This window comes from Phalaenopsis equestris, unplaced genomic scaffold (genome assembly GCF_001263595.1).
Source record: "Phalaenopsis equestris unplaced genomic scaffold, ASM126359v1 Scaffold000118, whole genome shotgun sequence".
Classification (NCBI taxonomy): Eukaryota; Viridiplantae; Streptophyta; class Magnoliopsida; order Asparagales; family Orchidaceae; genus Phalaenopsis; species Phalaenopsis equestris.
Window position 1 is genome coordinate 477,218 of NW_018164560.1, and position 21,653 is coordinate 498,870.

A 21,653-nucleotide genomic window follows, 5' to 3' on the forward strand; every position below is an offset into this window, starting at 1 on the left:
ACCTGTTTGTCCACCTGACGAATCCCTGTTTAGGCTGGGAAGTAGCCCTCTAGGTGAGGCCCAAGACACACTTCTAGACGAGTGACGGTTCTATACATTTGGATGACCGAGTAGCCTTCGCGGACCCTCTAGTATAAATATATATCTTAGCCTAGCCCCATACGAGTGCTTGCGGTTCCCCTCACCCGAACTTTTTTTTTGTTTTATCGAAGCTTTGGGACAGGGCACTCATGTTACTTTTTCTTTCTTTCGGGATTTCTCCAAGATTTTTGAGGATTTTTTTTCTTTTCTTTTACTTGAGTCTTTTCTCGTTGATTTTCTCGAGTTTTCTGTCATGAGTCGTTATTACACTCTTCTTCGGATTTCCTGGACGACGTTTCTTCCAAACTTCACTTTTTGCGATGTATTTAAACTTGCTATACTTGTCTACCTGCTACTGTTCTTTCTGTACAACATGTTATACTTGTCCTGTTTCTACCTGCTACTGTTCTTTCTGTACAACATGTTATTTTTTTCCTGTTTCTACCTGCTACTGTTCTTTCGGTACAACATGTTATACTTTTCCTGTTTCTACCTGCTACTGTTCTTTCTGTACAACATGTTATTTTTTTCCTGTTTCTACCTGCTACTGTTCTTTCGGTACAACATGTTATACTTTTCCTGTTTCTACCTGCTACTGTTCTTTCTGTACAACATGTTATTTTTTTCCTGTTTCTATCTGCTACTGTTCTTTCGGTACAACATGTTATACTTTTCCTGTTTCTACCTGCTACTGCTCTACATGCATCCTATTGTTTGTCCTGTGTTGCACATTTTATATTATATAACTTTAAACATGTCTTCTTTTATATAGGACGTTTAGAGGACTATTACCATAGGGTCGTTTGATTTGACATCATAACTGGACACCCTAGAAAACCTAAACTCGTCACGTCGAGGAGCTTGGAGCTAGCGCGACGGGCAGCACGACCATCTTCAACAGCAGAACATGTCTTCCCCAGCAAAACCATTCCCTTTCCTATAAATAAATTAAACAACAAGCCATAGGATTTCGAGGTAGTCTGCTTAGCGCGACATAAATCCTCACTTTATCTTTTAAGCCTTTGCATAGCCAGACTGTGCAGTTTAAGCCCTAACTTGTTCTAAGTTCCTAGGTTGTTGTCCGATACGACATAAATCCTCATATCTTCTAGGCGACTTGTGTGACCTTGTCACGCAAGTATAAGCCCTAATTAAATAAAATTGGCCGGATGAAACACTCGAATAATTACTCCTCGTTGATTGCTTGGGAAGTACTCAAGGTTCTCCTCAGGATCCGTGACATTCCTTAGTTCTTCCTCCTTTGGATTCTACAATAAATGTTCCAAATTTGAGTCATTCCCCTTTAACACCATTTCGTCCGATTTCGTTGAAAGTCCTATCCTTTTGAATTTTTTGAAGATAGTATTCCCTGTTTTTTATCGAGAGTTTTCTTAAATGATTTCGCTCATTTAAGATGTAATTAACTATAGGGGCTTGCCCTTATAGGAAACTTTTCCGAACCCAGCCTAAAATAAACCCTATTTAATACACAAGCCTAAAATAAACCCTATTTAATTCTGTGTATAAAATAGGGGAACTTGTCGGCAAATAAAATGGTTTCGCAGACCAAATGAATGTCATATATTTCTTAGTTTATTTGATCGAGCCTCATCCTCAAGTCTTGTGTTTATCCCTCGGGATAAATACAAGATTTGAGGTAGAACGCTCTTTCATTTAAACTGTGAAAAATATGAGGTTAGTTTGATTTCATATTTTTCTAAAATTATACGTATATATGTAAATTAAAACGTCATTCCAAAGCGGGGATATGTAAATTAAAACGTCCTTCCGAAGCGGGGAACGATATTTCAATACCGGTGACCGACAACTTCTTACGGGCAACCCCCCAACTTTAACCAACTTTACTTTTTAGCGCCGACAGAGGGATGGATTGACTTTTTGAGGATATAGAGACATTGGGGTAAATGTAGACTTACCGAATTATGAGGGGAGAATGTATCCGAATGGATTCATTGAGTGGTTGCAGACTTGGGAGAATTTTTGAGTATAAAGAGGTACCAGCTGATAGGAGGGTGACGCTTGCTGCCATAAAGCTAAAGGACATTTGGAGTACATAGAGATATGGGGGTAAAGGTAGGCTTATCAGATTTTGAGGGGAGAATGAATCCATATGACTTCATTGAGTGGTGCAGACTGTTGAGAGGATTTTCGAGTATAAGGAGGCGCCAGTTGAGTGGAGGGTGAAGTTGTTATAAAACTGAAGAAAAGTACCTCTTTGTGGTGGGAGAATTTAAAGAGAGTGAGACAGAGAAAATGTAGGAATAAGATCACTATTTGGGAGAAGATGATGAAGATTCAGATGAAGTTTTACCCTCACACTACCGTCAGGACATATTTTTGAGGCCACATCACTTACATCGGAGAGAATTGTCAATATAGGAGTTCATAGTAGAGTTTGAGCAACTCCTGCTAAAATGTGAGCTAAGGGAGATAGCCAAGTATTTGCCAAGTATTTGTGATGTTTGAAGTCAGCCATTAGCAGCCATTAGCCATGTCGTTCAACTACAACCTTATTGGTTATTAAGTGATGTTCAAATTTTGTCCCTGAAGGCGGAGAAAGAGCAAAAGCAGATTAGGACCCCGTGGTCATTCAAACAATTACCCATAGCAGGAGGAGCCAGTAGTACACTTGAATGAGGTGTAAAAATTGCCAAGAAAGATGATAGAGCTGATTAGAGTGGGAAGAACCCCATGAGGAGCAGTACACCCAATAATGTGGTCTCAAGGAAGTATTTCAGATGTCACAGGTTCAGAGACATCGCTTCAAATTGCCCTATTACCAGGGTTGTCTCTTTCACTAAGCAAAGAGCAGTGAAAGTAGTGGTACTAGAGATAGAAGATAGTGAGGATGTGCATGAGTATTAGTTTGATGGGTCTTTCAGATTGAGGCTATGAGAGAGCAACATTAATTTCACAACAATGTTTTTTTATACCCGGTGCACTGTGACGGGAAATGTGTGCAACTTTATTATCGATAGAATTAGTTGTGAGAATGTGGTGGCTATACAGATGGTGGACAAGTTGAGTCTCACTATTGAGAGACATTTCCAACTGTGTTCTCTGACTTGGTTGAAGGAGAAAATGATTAGCATTGCCAGAAGATGCCTCATAGAGTTTTCTATTGCGGATCAGTTACATGACTAGATGTTGTGTGATGTACCCATGAACGCTTGTCTTATTCTGTTGGGTTAGCCGTGGTAGTTTGATCACAAGATTAAACATGATGGATTTAAGAACACTTACTCATTCATCAAAGATGAAAACACATATTTTTTCTACGTTTTTTGGAGTTCGACGTTATAGTGCTCTTGCTATTAGAGAGGTGCCAGTGTGATTAGTATTGTCGATGTTAGAGTGAAGCAAGTTAGAAGAGCCAATATCAGACATAGGGCAACCACTGCAAAGAGAGTTTCAGGATATTTGACTGACAGCTTATCGCCAGGGCTGCCACCACTATGGGAGGTTCAAACTGTCTTCACTTCAAAGAGGAATGAGCTGACCTTGAGATTTGGAGGACTATGTGGAATACGCTTGATAAAGTTCTAGTTCAGTTCAACAATGTATTCATAGATGATTGGATGGATAGAAATGGTCACTTGCACTTCGTGAAAATTTCTTAGGTATTTTGTGGGATACTTCATCATAGAGTGGGATCTAGGTGTTTCTAGAGATTTAGTTGAAAACCCTCTGATTTCGGGAGGTTACGACAACTTCGTCACCTTCAATGTGACCGACCTGCGTCATATCATGAGGATTTAGAAGCTTCAATAGATGAGGTCAAAGCTCCACCAACCCCAGTAGACAGAGATGGGGTTGGGGGAACTCTGGACCTATTCGGTCTAGTTAAGGCAGGGCTGGTAGGCCCTCTCTAGGCTTGGGGCTGCCACCCAATTGGAGTGGGGTCCACTCCTAATAGTATTAGGTCTATTAAAGTTATGTTTAGGGTTTAGTTTTTTTGTGATTTGCTTGAGGACAACCGTCAGTGTATCATTTTCTCTCTTTAGGGTTATTTCCTACGGTTTCAAGTGAAATTCCAGCCGTGTCTTGGTTACCAGGTGGTGTGTATCCCCATCTATTTTCCCTACTCTCTCCCACACGATTCCCTTCACCCTCGCCGCTTCCCTCTTGCCGCCGCCACCCAAAACAAGCCCTTCTACGACTATTTCCAGTTTGCTAACCTCCCTTTTCCACCACTCCGAAGGTCTAGGCACCACTTACAACCTACATCCAACCTTAGTTCTAGCGTTGTGTTGTCGTTTTGTTGCAATTTCTGATTTCCCTATTGTTTGTTGTAATTTCAGACTTTGAATTTAGTAATAATATATTTTTTTTCTCTAGATGTTTGCTAAATTCCGATATCAGTTCTTGCTTGGGAACTCGAAGGGATCGTGGATACTGATTGTTCTGCGGAATTCTGTGTAAGCAGGATGATACCGCTTTTGGGCTCCTTGAAGGTGTAATAAAATACAAGAAAGTGATAGGGAAGTTTCAGGAAGGGTATGGAAAGATGGAGGAATGATAGCAGCAAAATTCTGGTGTGGATGACGGTTGGACAGTGAACCGAAAACAAAAATATCAGTTTTCCTACTGCAGTCAACAGTTTATTACTATCAAACTACATTAGCAGCCAGCAAAGGTGGCTGCATGGCTGAAGACAACTTGTAGACATCATTTGGAAGAGGATAAGTGGTGAAATCTACCATTGGACAACAAATTCGGCAGTTTGGCCGCTGTTTGGACTGAAAACAATGGTCGACGGTGAAACAACGAGGCATAATCCATCACTTGTTCCCGAACAAGACACATACACACCTCTATTGATATTAAAAATTCAATAAAAATAGTTAATATTGTTAATTAGATTTAATTAAACTTAATTAAGTCACGCGATCCCTCTCTCACCCCATAAGTGCTTGCAATTGATATTAAAAATTCAATAAAAATAGTTAATATTATTAATTAGATTTAATTAAACTTAATTAAGTCACACGATCCCTCTCTCACCCCATAAGTGCTTGCACTTCGCATTTCTGCTTACCCTTCTCATTCACACGTCTCATTCTCTCCTTCGTTCTTCTGCCTTCCGACTTTGAAACCCTCGCCTCCAATCCTCCATTCCCTCAGCCTCACGCTTCTTCCCCTCACATGAGCCTCTCCTTGTTCGCCTGCATCGGTTGAGACTAGCGAGGAAAGCAATGATTGCACTACGACGGCGAAGACCTTCAAAACTCCCACATCCCTGTTTGTTTATTCTTCATCCATCTTTTCGATCACAAGGAACCACCGTAGAGCCGAAGACTTTCTCCTCTTTGTCATTCTAGTCTCCACTCCTTCGTTACGCACACGACATATAGACGAAGCTCAACCCTTTGTTGCACAAGTCCGAGCCTAGCCCAACCGAAATCGAATCCTTTTGCCTCCTCACAATGAACTGAAGCCGTTTGCACTCCCTGTTCGAGCATAAAAACCACACATCTTCCTCATACTTCAAAACTCACATACATCGTTATTCTATTGAAGCCTCATCCATCTCTCCTCTATTCAAAGTCAAACCACCAAAACCCTTGTTTCTCCTACCACTCTGTCTCCTTTGTGATCATAAGTTTTGCAAGACAGCTGTTATTGTGGCTAATGAGGAAAGCAACAACAAGATCACACAACCCCATCTTTTTCCTTTCCTTAGTAGCACACGATCGGATCGCGACATACAAAGACTTTTGAAATTTAACTTTACTTCTGCCTCTCTGCCCGAGTCCAATGCCTGATGCCCCTTATGATTCTCCGTTCCTCACTCGATCTAGTTGTGGATTGAAGCCGAAACCCCAACCCACGCCTTAAAATACTATGCAGCTCTATAATACACAGAAGTCTCGCCATTCTCCTCTTTTATTTGAGCTAAGGCCGGTCTTGAAACCCCAACCTGAGCTACAACTAAAAAACTTGCTGCCATTTTTCTCTTTAGTCCAACTTGATAATCTCCAGTCACTCAAACGGATCCCAAAACCTTAGCCAAGCATTTTCCTTAATTTATTATTTGTGTTTCATATTTTATATTATAAAAGTAAATAAATAAATATACATCAAAATTAGAAAAATATTTTGTATGTCTTTTGTTGTTCTATTGTCGGTTATTGCCGTCGTCGCCGATCCTGCGTGGAATGGTATAATAAAGTGGGGTTGGGGGTGAATTTTTATTAAAATGTTCATTCGATGAAGCTCGTGTACCCACCTAGGGAATTAAATACCATTTGAGGAAATTGTGTTATCGTTTGGAAAATTTTTATAAAATAAGGGGATTTAAATATCTGTCCTAGGAAACATGAGCAAATGTCCAGGGAATTAAGTACTGTCCAAGGAAGTAAAGTGTACCTATTCTGGAATATTTGCTCTCGTGATTGTTCTTTTTTGTGGATACATTAAAGGCCTATAATGTTTTTAAGGATCATGGGTTGAAATACTCATTTTTCTTTCCCAACTGTAGTGTCTCATGACACTGACCAACGAGTTTTTTAAGACAGTTGGATAGGTTGACATTTTTCTCGATGCCTCCTAATAGAGATTGAAACTGAGAGGCTGCCAAATTTTTGATTGACTTGGACTTGCAAATAACTTAAAGTACTATTGAAACTCATAATATATTTTAACATGTGAATCATCTAAGGTTAAAAATAATTTGAATTTGAACTTTTAAAATTTAGGCTCTTAGGGTTTGAAAGTAATTTAAATTTGGGCCTTTAAGTTTAGGCTCTTAGGACTTGAAAATAATTTGATTTTGGGCTTTTAAACTTAAGTTTGTTAGGGTTAAAGTTAATTCGAAATTTAGGTTTTCAAACATTGACTCCCAAGGTTTTAAAATCAATTTAAAGTTAGGCTTTTCAAACTTAGGCTCATAGAGTTTAAACTTGCAAAATAAATTAAATATGAAATTGGGGCTAAGTTACACAAATTTCAGTTTAAATACCAAAATAAAGGCTTGATATTCCAACTTCGCCGCCAAATTAATATTATGTCTACTAGCAAACATAAGATAACTCTTTTAAAGCACAAAAAGAATTTGTAATCCAAAATCATAATATCTTTGTAAACATTCTATGTTCTAAATGATTTGAAGGGATACAAACTTCAAGGCCATTTCATAAGTAATTTAAGATATTTATAAAAATGAGTCAACCATGCATAATTTCAAAATCTCGCATTTGCCTCTTGATATAAATTTCATATCAACTTGATAGTTTAAAGATTGTGAAAGCCTTCAAAATAGGTAAAATTCTTTAAACTATTCAAATATATGAAATTGCTAACTCGTATTTGTTCCGCCAAATTAAATAAAAATTTGAATTTAAAAATTCCGAGAATGTTGTTCAGGTTTGAATAAAGTTTTCATTCTGATCAATCTCATTTTGAAAATCAATCAATCAAGTTGCATTGTCTATAAGATAGAGTTGTAAGTCCCACTTAACTAGTCTGATCCTCCTCTTAAGAACTGGAGTTGACGAGTCTAGTAAGTTCTAGCAATGTTTAAATCACTAACATAAAACTTTGTATGTCCAAATCGCCTATACTCCGATCCTTATCCTTATTAAGTCTAGAGTTGACAAAACTAATATGCTTATGATATCAAAATTGATAAATTTCAAATGAATCTTAAATGTAGAAATTTTAAATGATAAATCCCAGATGATGACTGCATTGATCGAAAATCTCAACTGAAGAAGTCACCTTTTAAATTAAGATTTTCAAAATTGATTTTCAAAGCAATATAATAAAATATTAATTTTAAATTAAATCACTTAAAACTTAAGCAAATTTTATACACCCTTGCACCAATTTGACAGGAGCGATACATTTTTAATTGACTTCAATTCGTAAAGAGCGAATGTCATATTGAGTGTATCAGCATATTCACACTCAAAGTAATTTCTTGCCATTAAGGACATGTTCCGAGTCATTTGTCGGCGTGGTTTAAGTCATTTGTCCATGTGGTCTAACCCAAATGCTCCACAAAAGTAATAGTTACGACCAAAGCCTAACTTGGTAGTTATCGTCCAATGATAATGTTATATTTTGGCCACAACAACAACCCTTTTGTTTCCTAATAGCTTTCTACCTTTTGAGCTGTGAACCATAATGGTACAATTAATTGACATAAAATCTTCTGTTAATTAAGGTCGACACCTCCTCTAACTACGTAGATCAGGGACCACGACGACCCAAGAGGAAACCATGGGATCTTGATTGAGTTCATCATCATCGCCCCCACCATTCACTCTAAGCTCAAGGTGATTAATTTTACAACTTAAAGAAGATGTTTGTCCCTATTATATTGTTAAATATTCAACATTTAATGATTAGTCTTAGTCGAAATTGAGTTCAGTAATATCATAATAAAATGAATGCAAAATTTCTTGGTAGTGTTTTCTCTACAATCCAATATGCCTTCTGAAAATTTGATTCTCAATGCTTTCAAGAACAAATATAAAATTTTGAGGTGTTGAAACTTTCAGAGCCCGCAATCACTTGTAAGAAGGAGATGATATAACACCCCTTAGAGTATAAACCATAATTTACAATCTCCACAATACATAAAATCCTTGCTAATTATCAAAAAACCAAAATTGATTTGGGATTGTATCCCTGGTAGAATTTCCTCCCACAATTGCGGATGGTTCCTCAATCCTGTTGGAACACGGCTCCAACAGCCGCGTCACTAACTATTTGCAATCATTTCAATCTAACTTTCACATTGTCATTGGGTTGTTCAAATTAACATTACATAATCATATTTATCCTACAATGCTTATGAAAATTAAACTAAAGGCGAAGCAATGAAATAAATAAAAGATTCCCTTGATAACTCGTGCTTTTCCTACATTAAAAAGTCAAGAAATAGGTTTGTCTATGTTATCCCTAATGTCAGTCTCCTTCCATCCTCTACCTTGTTCCAGTTATTGTTTTGCCCTCTTAAATTGAGTGGTACCGTCAACAAATAGGTAAATTAATCACCATTATGCTTGCTAGCACGCGAAAACAAATGTCACCTAGCTCTTTTTAATCTTTTCATGTTTTCTATGAAGCCAAATTCCACTCAAATAATGCAAAATGTTGGTCTGAGTTGATGGTGGAAAAATGAGAAGGAACTAGTGGAGGTGATGAAAATGGCTGGCATATTAATAGAACCCCATCATTAAGCAGGATTAGTGATGCTGGTTCAGAGAGCTTCTGCGCGAGCATGGAGCAGGCGGGAAAAACTTCTGCGCGAGTGGGAGCGATGGACCGACCCAACCGGTCCCATTGGGGACCGGTCCAAGATGAACCCAGGCCGACTGGCCTGAAGCGTGGGTTTTGGCAAGGCAAGCAGCCACTTGTGCTGCTCTCCTTCATTTTCTGCATTCGATCCAGTGGCATATTGGGAAAGAGACATTGCCGCTAATCTCTTTTCCTTCCTTTTCTGTGATTTCTTTATGAGTGCTACTTCTTTTTCTGTTTTCTGAAGTTAGAGTCTTTAAATTGGTGTTTTATGGATTTAAGGTTTTGTTCTTGTTGTGTATTGCTTTCAGATTTCCCATGTGGAATCCTTTTCCCTATTCTAGGACTGTATCCAAAGAGGTGGTGGTGCTCCGGTTATATCCTACTCCGAGTTGATGATTTTATCTCCCATTTATCTTCCCTACTCCATCTCCTCCTCTCTTAGCCGCCGGCTATCCCCAACCGCTTCCCCCTATGTTACCGACCCCATTTATGCTGCAATAACTTATTGCCCAGCTCTTTACCCTCACTTTTCCTTGCAGCCAGCCGTACCAACTACTGTCCCGCTGTTCCCGGTTGCTACCCCACCTTCCCACCAACCTCCACCGCCCTTGGCATACACTCTTGAGGTGTCAGCTTTGTCGTTTGTGTTTTGGTAATGTTCCAATTTATGATGTTATTTTTAGTTGGTGTGTGTTGTAACCCTCTTTTCCTATTAATAAAAGTTAATTTTTGTGGTTTGGTCACCTCCACCGCCCTTGGCATACACTCTTGAGGTGTCCGCTTTGTCGTTTGTGTTTTGGTAATGTTTCAATTTATGTGTGTTGTAACCCTCTTTTCCTACTAATAAAAGTAAATTTTTGTGGTTTGGTTTTTCTTCTCCGGTATCAATTAGGCAGCGTGTGGATGGTTAGCATTTGACGTTGACAGCCATTGAATTATTATTACTAATTAACTTGTTTCTTTTTTCCCTGAATTTAATTTATTTTCTGATCAGCACCTATTGATTAGTAAGAAGCTTCTACACGGTGGTTCATTTGTTCATAATCATCCCAAACTTTAAACAAGAATTCTCGTAGTGCAGACCCTTACTGACGTTTGAGTTTCTAGGTGTTTACTTTTGGGACAGCGAGAAGAATAATTTATTTTTCATGCTTTACTCCTCTATTGGTTGCTTAATATTCAAACATCTGAGGAGAATTTTGTTGTGTACTTTTAGAAAACATCAAACAAACTACAGGCAACACAGCAAGCAACGCTGAGGGCACTAAAGCTTTTTCTTCTTGGTGTCCTTCTGCAGGGTAATATTATTTTTTCTAATTTATTCTATGCACTCTCAAACATCTATGTCTAGAAAAATTTCATTAGTTAATTTTTTTTTTAATCAAACAATTTCAAGAAATAGGATATTTTATTCAAATGGTCATTATAACTTCGTTATCAAAATTCTATTTTCTTCTCTGAACCCTGAATAAATGAAGTTTTTGATGATTATCTAGGGATTGAATTATTTTAAAGATCACTTCTTATGGTTTGCTTTGTTGTAGTTTGTTCTATAATCTTTTATTTGCAAATCTTGGCATGTCAAGCCAATAGCCTGTAAAATCAAACTCAAGCTTACTATGTTTCTTCGAATTAAGTCCTGGGAGGGTTGCAGTTTAGTTTTTGACATTCATTAGAAGAACAACAGAACATAGTTACAGTACAATACTCTTAGGGTGATTTTGTGATGAAAAATATTGCATGTTATGACAGAAATGATAGTTTTTTTCTGATGTCAGGACCAAATGTAAGGTATGTGCTTGGATATTTCCTTACACATCATGCATTTTGAGGGGCAGTTGTGAGGTACATTAATATGGATTGTTCTATATGATCTAGTATGATTTTGAATTATAAAATTTAGGTTTTCATTTGTTATGAATGCTTGCTGCGCTACAATTATAATTTGGATCAACTTGCTTTCAGCAGTAATGATTGAATTATTGAATGAAGGACTTCTCGGTTATCAATTTATTTGTTGTGCTACTTGGTTGTATTCAAAAAGTGGAACGAACTTGAAATGATTAAGAAATATTGATTCTCTATTTGAAATTCTTATTTCCAGGCATGGCTATCACATTTTGTTTTTCGACGAATTATAAATAAAAGTGGTTCTCTACTTGTATCCTCAATCAAGGTCTAGAAGTTATGGAAATAAGACAACATTATGGAGACTTAAAACTTAATTTTATACAACTACAATTACACTTGCTATGCTATATTAAATTCAGTTTGGTGCGATAAAGTTATTGATTGCCAATTATAGCTTAAATGAGAATGTTAAGATGAATGGATGATAAATTAAGAATAATAATTAAGAAATGATTATATTATATGGATCACATGAGTGAAGATAAGATATTGCCGAATTGACTTGGGTCTTTTTTTCATCTATAATGGAGGGTAGAAGATGCAAAATAAGATAACAGTATTACACTCATTTAATATGATTGCAATGTAAAATGATAGATAGAACAAAGCAATATGAGAAACCTTATGACGTACCGAACATTAATTATGTCATATCATTTCTGATCCAGGTGAATTCTTAGTATAAAAGCTTTTGTTTCTACTTTTACGCTGTGTCGGGCTTTCATAAGCTTTATCCTTGGGAAGATTCTAGTTTTTTTTAAAGTTTAGATGATCTTTTTTCTCGTAACAAAATTCGATGGTGCGTCTTTTCTCTTGGTCCTAATTGCTTATCATTTCTTTTTATTTTAGAAACGAGGAATATCATTCATCCGGGCATCTTCTTAAGATTGATACTCTTGATTGTCTCATTTTTTTTCCATTTTTTTAATATTTAAAAAAGAGCATAACAAACTTCTAAAGGACTTCAGCATAATAGTCTCCTCAATGTTCTTTTCAAAATCTTCACTAAAGTGCTTTTTAAAAGTCTCATAGAATTCTTACCCAAGTCGGTTGAATGTTTCTTAATGTGATTTATTGTTGGTGTAGGGACTATTGACTGCATTGTTGTGGTTGATGAACTTGTTAGCTCTTTCATTGAGAAAGGATAACTTTATCTGTTAAGTGTAATGTGAAAAATTTTTCACTAATTGCAAATGGGCATTTTTTTTCTTTACTTATCATCATTTCTTCTTTCCACCATGATTAACATCTTGGATGAATTCTTTGATTCATGCTACCTTATAGATCATTGCGAACTGTCATCTTAGTAAATAATTAAAAAGTTTTGAGGGCCTTAAGCGTGAATATCCCATTTCTTCCCTTCTGATCATTAGTTTTTCTGATGTTCTTTAAAAAAAATGCTGCATGTTGTTTTGACAGTCAGATTGAGGCTTGTTACTTCAAACATGGGAACTGCTCATTACTAGTCTTTAGTTTGAAGATGACATTGCTTTGTTTTGCTGAGCTTCCCCCTTCCAAGTTAATATTCTTATAAGTATCTTGAAGTCTTTGAGTGGTCATTTGATCTTAAGATTAGTTTCTCCAAATCATCTTTAGTTTTCTTTGGGAAGTAATTGGATTGGGCACTCATTTGGCTAATATTATGGGTTGCTCTCTGGAAACTCTTCCCTTCAAGTGTTTGGGTATTGCTTTGAGCGCAAAAATTTTGTAGCATATTTTTTGGAACTTTCTTATTTAAAAATTTCAAATGAAAATCTCTTTATAGAAAGGAAATTTCCTATCTAAAGGTGGTAGGTTTGTGCCTATTAGTTCTAATTTAATACATCTATAAAACTTCTTTCAGATTGGAAATTAAATTATCAAAATAATCAATGTGATCATAAGCATTTTTTTTTTCTTATGAAAGGAATGAGGAAATTAGTGGTCTGAACTCTATCAACTAAGGAACATCTGCATCCTAAAGCTTTGGACGACCTTGATGTTGAAGACGCAGAAGGAATCTGTTTCTTTTTGGCTAATAGTATTGGGAGTCTGTTAGGGTAAATATTGTTTTTTTGTCGATTCTACCCTTCATGACAAACATTTCAGTTTTCCCTGGATTTATGGCCTGTCAACACGTGCTCATTCTTTCACCTTCTTTAGAGAATACCCCTTATTTACTTTGTTCTCTAAACGGTTCTTACCCTATTGGTTGTTCTGTTCTTTTTTGATTGATGGTATTTTATTCCAAAAAGTTCATCAATACTTTACTCATGATTTTGCAAAGGTATATTAGAATATGGCTTTCATCTTTTTTTGGCTGCAGTGCAATTTCCAACATTTGATTAAGTAGAAGGATATGTATTTATACGATGTTTAGTCATATTTAGACAGTTTAAAGGAATTTGCTAGATTTGCCTTATGCGTGATGGTGGAATAAAAGATATGAACAAGGAGGATGAATGGGACTAAATTGCTTTATGTTAGGAAAGTGCTTTTCAACATGTTTTTTTTTGACCTTGTTGTTGGGAGAGCTGAAAAGGATGTGAAGCGTGAAACACACTGATATTTCCCTGACGTGCATGCAATAGTAGTGGTTGATCGATAGGAAGAAGAGAAAAAGAAGCCAACATTCTTCTCTTCTGTTGGTAGTGACAATACAATCTCAACCATGTCAAGCTCCATTACACTGATTCCTCCTTGATGAACAGAAGTGGGAATGGTGGTCTCTAGGCTTGTTCTATAGTTCTCTCACTTTCAATGTGCTTCAATTTTCTTTCTGTATCTGTTAAACATTAATTTTCAATTATAGTAAACTGCTTGCTAGTTGTTCGGGAGTTATTAGTACTATGGTCTTCCTGAGTTGCATCCATTTTTTTTTTTTTTTTATATATTAAAGTTTATGTTGAAGCTCTTACATAAATTACTTTGGTCATAAAATTGCCAATTGCAATAATGTTTGGATGATGCGATAAGGATCACTCGTTGGCAGTTTAAAGGATTTGCTATAGTTATCATAGTAGTGACAGTAGAATAAAAATTAAAGAGCAAAAAGTTGATTTGAAAATAGGTCCAAATTGCTTTATGCCATCAAAGTGATTTTTAAATATGTTTTTCATTTACTTTTTTTTTCCTCAGAATTGGAATACACTTATGCTTTCAGTAAACATACAATTTATAGTAATATTTAAGTTTCACTTATTTCAGGCGGCTACTTTCATGGAGTAAATTCCTTATCATTTGGTATTGATATTGAAAAGATCCGTTGGTCTGGCATTTTACAGGTGCAATGCATGAAACACAAGTCTCTAAATTTTTTATCTATATTGTATTTTCCTTGTTGATATAATACCAATTTTGATTTTATTGTGAAATTTATTATTATTCCCGAATAAAATAAATTTTCATATGGTAATAGATTGCCCTGACTGATTTTTAGCTGAGTAAGTGACATTTAGAGTTCAAAAGGAAATCTTTACGTACGAGTTTTAATGTTTAACTCATTAAAAGTTCTATTTTTGAAATTTCTAAAATTTTTTCTAACAAAGGATATCAGGTTTCTAGATGGTGTGGAAGGATCAAGGGGTGGGTCGAATATTAGTAGGAAGAGAAACAAAGGAATAAAGAAAAAAATGACGGTGATGGTTGAAAACAGGCGCAACAGGTAGTTGGATGTCGAGTTCGATGCCAAAAACAGTAGGTAGGTAACAGTTGCAGAGGTATGGGTAGGTATTTAGACCATCAAATGAGATCACAATCTCGATTCAATCATGCTATAGGAACATTACTTGAGAAAAATTAAGGATACAAAACTCCAAGAAATAACCTTTATTTTATAATCCAAAAGCAAGAAGTCCCAAAACTAGGAAATATCAACATATGAGTAGTCCGAAGCAAAATTAACCTTAATTCTAATTCAATAATGAAAAAAAAAAGATCTAGAAGGATTGTTGGTCCCTGTGGGTGAAAAATTCTCGATTCGGGGGACCAGTCAGAAAATTTCTCGTTAGATGACACATGGGACAAAAGTCCCATTCACACGCCCATTCAGCATTTGTGGGAAAGCTCTTGTGTCACTCCCTCTGGGTAGGCGAGGCTTTGTCTTCTTCATTGAAAAATTATAGTTCACCGTAGTACGATGACAATTTAGCAACATTAAAAATAATAGAAATATTATTAGTTAGCGACATTAAAAATAATATAAATATTGTAGTCTCCCGACGGATCAAATTTTATGTATTATCATAAATCTTTTTAATGATTATGAATGGATCATTAGCTATAGCTTGAGCTTTCCAAATGATCTTTCAAAAATTTTTCTTTCTTCAATTTGATTCACACCATGTCACATTCATTGAAGAACATAGCTTTGCTGGATTTGTTAGCCCGCTTCTAATATTTTGTGTTATTTTTGACAATTTTCTTTCTCACTTGCTCATGTATGGTCTAAATCACTTTTATTAACTTTCGTATCCATGCTAAGCTCAATAGCTAATAGTATTGACAGAAATTCCAAAGGTGTGAGAGGATTCTATTTGTATGCAATCTCAAATTGAGTTTGGTTACAACTAGTCCACTAGCCAGTTGACAGGTCACATCTCATTTGTGATTGTATATGGGTGCAATTCTTTCACTTAATTGGAGTTAGTTCCGATACTTCTAGCTACTGAGCTTAGCACGGATGTAGGGGTTAGAGCCCTAGAGATTTTAATCTTACTGGAGCAAATGGGGACATAATTATTAAATAAAATGCTAATTATCCCAATTAGAGAAAAAGTCCAGAAAAGCCCAAGTCTTCAAGAGAGATGACTTGGTGTGTATTAGAGTGAGGAATGAACGATTTCCTATAGGTTCATTTGGAAGGCTCAAGCTTAGAGGGGAATATGCGTTCTATGAATTCTAGATCAATGTCAGTCAATTTGCCTGAAATTTTTGGCATCAAATTTATTGGTTGGAAGATTCCTGTACTGATTGTTTGAGGGGAATATGCAGGAAAGTTAAAGCAAACTTTGTTTCTGGGAAATTTGACAACACCACCCCGATATGTTTAATCATCCATACTCACGTGACCACATGGAGTATATTACATACAAGCATTTTATATTAATCAATTAATTACCATATGATTGAAACTAATAGAATTCAATTTCAAGTTGCAAGCCCGCTACTTTCTATAGCTTGTTTGGCTATTTTTCTGTTTGTCCTCGTTTGCTTATGTATAATTGGTTGAAGCACTACAATAAGATTAAGTTTTAAATAGGTGGCTCCTGCTCTCTGTGATGTCTAAAACTAGCAATTGAGTTAAAATCCTCTATGATATAATTCTATGTCGACCTCATCTGATGTAAAATATGCTTGATTTTTATACGCAGAACAATGAGATATAAATTTCCCCTCTGAAATAAAAACTAATAGGTGACCTGAAAAAATGCACAACTCAAATCCTTTAAGAAATTCATTTGCTGCTCATGTTCGTGTAGGTAAAAGTATTTCATACATCTTGGATTGTTGAGTTTTGATTAATATAAGCTATAATTAAGTTGCATGCAAATTTAATTAAATCACCACTACTAACAAAATGTTTAAAATAAAATAAAATTTAATAAAATGTTTAAAATAACAAAATGTCTACAGAGAGTTTTAAAATAAAATTTAACTCTCGATAAATTTATTAAATACATTTCTTGGTTTCTAATACTTTTTCTTAATTCACTCAATACCTTAATCTTTGCTAACAAAATTGATACCCGAGTTAACCAAACAACAGCAGAAGAGCAAATTTTATTACTAAAGAAAACCAATAGGTGGTTACAAATGACAAGCAGAAATAGTAAAACAACAATAAACAGAAGACAAATGCAACGAGGTTTGTATCTCAATGGGGGTGGTGGTCGGGTATATGGGATGGAAGGCCGGAGGTGGTTGTGGTTGGCTTGTGAGGAGGGTGGACAACAGGGGTAGGAAGGCTGAAAGGTTGCAGTGGTGAAGCTGAAATAGTGAAAAGAGGGTGGTTTGGTTGGGGAGCAGGAAAATGTGAAGGGTGGCTGCTGTAGGAGAGCAGTAGGCAACAAGGGAAAAAGGGGTGTGGCTGTTTACAAATTTGTAAGGTGAAGTTGTGGCTGAAGGCAGCTATGGACGTAGCCTGGAGGAGCTACAGCTGGGTGGTAGGGGCGTGCAAGGGAAGGACGACAAGGTGCGTTGAGTTATTGGTTGTAGGAAAACAAGAGGTAGCGAGGAGGAACGCGGTGACTAGGGAAGTGCGGGATTATAGGAACATTCCATGAACTGTTCGTCGAAGCGGCTACAACAATTACGACAATGAAGACAGTAGGAATGTTGTGGAGATGAAAATTCGAGGATGAATACTTCCTAGGAACAAGTTATAGCCGGAGCACCACTTGATTCTTGAAAGAAGATCACAACTTTAGATGAGCTACACCTAGAACACCACGCGACTTTGGATACAGCCCTAGAATGGAGAAATTGGGATGCCGACTACTGTCATGAACGTAAAAATAACAAAAGCTCCCCTAAAAATGAAAAAATAACATCTGTATAGACCAACAGTAAATAAGAGTGGGCCACACATCAAATTGGATGGAAACCCATGCTTGGAAGGACTGGTCGGTCTCTCCTTTGCCTAGACTGAATCGGTCCTTAGGCAAATCAGCGACACTTGTACTGTCTGGGGCAAAATATTGCACGCTTCAGTCTTTCAGGATTGGGGGAGATTTGATCTCATTCGTCGAAGCTTTTGTCGGCATGTTGAAGGTGATGGTGCTACTGTAACCTCCCAGGGCTGAAGGATCTTCTACTGCATCCCTAAAAGCACCTGGGTTGTATTGTCAACTGCACTGTCTCCAAAGACACCAGAGTTCTCCCCACTTATGAGAAAACATCCATATCGGTCCAACCATATTGGGGTACACTGAGTTGAACAGGGATTTCATGCCAAATATAATCTCCTTAATCCTCCGAAAGTAACCCAAGGCTAGTTTAACCCAATCAGAGGTGAGGACAGACTGAATCTCCTCGATTGGTGGCGGCCATGGCGGTAAGCTACTGACTAGGATGTCTTGAAACTCTCTTTGTACTGGTTGCCCTATGTCTGCCTTGTGCTCGTTTGTCTCCGGTCCTCTGCGATCACTAGAATTGGTCCTATTGACACTTCTCTATTGGCAAGGGCACCTGCCATCTGGGAATCCGAAGAAGGTAAGACTATCCCCTTACCTTTTGGTGAAGTGGGTGTTCTTGAACCCGTCGTGCCGATTCCGATGATTAAACTATCACGGTCTCTCTAATAAAAGGTAACAAGAATGCATCGGCGTCATGTTGCATCATACCTGATCTTGCAATTGGTTTTCAATCAAAAATTTCATTAGACACATTCTATCAATATTGACTCTTTTTTCCTTCAAATGCGTCATAGAGTATAACTTGGAAAGCCTCTGAGTTGTGAGGCTCAATTTGTTCACCATATGTGTACATGCCATATTCTTGCTGCTTCCTCCATCGATAATGAGACTGCATAAATTTTCTTAGTACAACGAGTGTAGAATATTTTGTAGCAAAGTTATTGTTGATCCCTCGTGTCCTTAGTATGTAGAACCCATCGAACCACTAGTGTGTCTCCCTAATCCAATGTTAACTGATACTCCTGACCCTGTTCTTTAGCTGCCTCTCCTCCATTGCATTCTGCTCAATGAAAGACACTACCCAACTCGTCTGACAAACTGGAAGCATGTGTCCAAAACCATGACACTTGAAGCATTTCTGGCTGGGACTGTCTTAAACATGCTATTCTTCCCAGGCTTCTTCTCACTCAGAGTGGAGCTGTCCTGCCCCTTACTAGCTCTTCCACTCCTTGAGGCGTGCTCTTCCAGAGATCTCCCATTGTTGGTGGTTGGCTGTCTGATTGGCTTCCAGAGATCTCCCATTGTTGGTGGTTGCTCGCTTTGCTTCTATTGTTTCTCCACTTTTAGTGCTAAGGTCTGCATGTTCCTCAGTGTCTAATAGGGTTGCAGCTAAACTACATACCGATGACGGGCTTCAATCTTCCTAAGTACCTGGCTATGGCGTGCTCCTCAGTCTCCTTCGGCTCACAGTTCAACTTAAGTTGCATAAATTTTGCCTTGTATGCCACTGTTAGCTCCTTCTGTTGCAGGTAGTGGAACTTTAACAAATATCCTGGCGATAATGCAGGGTAGGTACGGTCGTTACATCGCCTTCTTCATTGTTTCCCAAGAAGTGATTTTGTCCCATCTTTCTCTCTATCTCTCCCTCTTTAGACTCTTTCATCACAAAGAGACTTTCTTCTTTAGCTTGATAGCAGTGAGCTTTACTCTTCTGTCATCAGATGCCTCCTTTGTGATGTCAACTCTCACGCCCATGTTGGGCAAAAGACTAAGCGTCTTCCATCCTTCTTGAATGAACAGGAACACGAACTGTCATGTTGCACCACATCTGCCCATGTAGTTGATCTTGAATAGAAAATTCAAACAGGCTCTGTTGATCCACATGTTTCTCATTTCCCCTAGGATTGAGGATGTTTCTGTGTGGCCAACTCCAGTTTCTTCACATCAGAGTGGATGCTACATTCTTATAGCTCCCACCGTTAATAATCAGACTGTAGATCATTTTTTTTATAGTACATTTGGTGCGGAAAATACTATGCCTTAGCCAAGAATGATCTTTTTGTGATTTAGGCTGTAGGACCGTCCTTACTACTAACATTTCTCCCTCATCTCTATGAAGTGGAAGTTACTCATCCCGATCCTCCTCTGCGTCCTCATCACCCACTTCCTCAACGACACTCTACTCAGTGAATGAAACAACTCGACTTGTGGGGCAACTAGAGGCTTTTTCCATAGCTGTGACACCTAAAATATATTATGGCAGACATTGTACCAGTTGTATTACTCTTTTCAAATTTCCTTCCACGCAAATCTGTCTCGTCACTTTCTTGTCCTATCTTCCCAACTCCTCTAGATGTTTCTTTGTTACTATCTGCAGCTGTACGTAGTTGCTGAATGAGGGCGGTTGTCTACCGTCTCTCCACTTTCAAGACTATGGTGTGGACATCTTCCAGTGACCAATAGGACTGTAGCTGCACAATTTTATTGATGGTTGGCTTCAGGCTTCCCATATATTGGGCTATAATATATTCCTCTGTGATGCGAGAGTTTATCGCCCACAGTACCCCAGATGCGTTATCGTAGCTACTACATTAACCATGGTCCCCCATTTCTATTTATTCTTATTCTTATTTCTTTCCGGATGCTTTACCTTTATAATTCCTTCTCTACTTCTTTCCTTTTCCTCTCCTTGTTTATTATTCCTATTTCCTATCACACTCTTTACCAAATTTATTAAGTAATCCCCTCTTTATACATGTGTGTTTTGTGAGGTTAGAGGAATTTTTCATGATTGCTGATTTCAGTTGATGCCGTTGAGACATTCTTCCCTCCAGGGGTTGTATCCGACGACAAAGTGTTTCGGCTATAACTTGTCTGAGGTGATGACCATCTCTAAGGGTCTGGGCGGTGCTCCTAGTGTAGCTCGACCCCGACGAGACATTTATATTTCCGCAACCCCATATCCCACGCAGTCTAGTGATCTCCAGCTTGTTGCCCTCCCTCCGGCTCACCTTCAGCAAATCACCAGTCTTTTATGTTTGCTTATTGCTACTGCTAGGCTAGTACAACAAACAGGTTGCTGTCGCTGTCAAATCACCTTCCAGACCTACTACAGATCCCGCTACCTCTTCCTTGCTGTAAGCCGCAACCCCCACTTCCACTCTTGCTGTACCGCCAACACTCCACCCTCTTCTACTACTTATATCCATCCCTTCCTTTCTACCCCCCAACCATCTCCCTCTCTCTAGCCCTAATTGGGTCTTTGTATCGTGTCTTTGTTGTTATTTCCTTTTGTCGTATGTGTCATTGTAAATTCAACGATAATATTATTTGCATTTTATTTGTGGTTTGGGCTTTTTTCCAGTATCACTCTGGCTCGACTAACTCACATTTCATCTGCAGCTGGTTAAACTATGTCATGAACTCCTCCACTAGTAGGTCTGTCTGTTGTAGGTGATGGAACCTTATAAATATAACTTGACGGTAATAAGGAGGTAAGTATTTGCTTTGCATCTTCTTCCTTATCTTCTCACATATAGTAATCTTATCACTTTCTTCCCTTCTTTGCCTATGGAACTTTTTTCCACCACAAAGAAACATTCTTTTTCAATTTGATGGCCGCAAGCTTCATTATCTTATATTCTGATATATTTTTGTATTCGAAGATTCTCTCAGCTGACTGCAACTATTCAATGAAATCATCTGGATCCATCCCTTTATCAAACTCAAGTAGATCCACTTTTACTCCAAATTCTCTCTATCCTCCATACATTGTCT

At 37.6% G+C, this 21,653-nt stretch overlaps 1 protein-coding gene across 1 annotated transcript in view; it reads left to right on the plus strand.

Moving 5' to 3' along the window:
* The window catches only part of LOC110021060 (heparan-alpha-glucosaminide N-acetyltransferase-like), a 34,034-nt gene extending 14,780 nt beyond the window's left edge, over positions 1-19,254 (plus strand). Inside the window, exons 3-5 of the mRNA XM_020719391.1 lie at positions 10,568-10,649; positions 14,449-14,525; positions 18,916-19,254. Of these exons, the coding sequence (XP_020575050.1) occupies positions 10,568-10,649; positions 14,449-14,525; positions 18,916-19,254 (498 nt within the window). The remainder of the gene's footprint in view (positions 1-10,567; positions 10,650-14,448; positions 14,526-18,915) is intronic.
* The last annotated feature ends 2,399 nt before the right edge of the window (positions 19,255-21,653 follow it).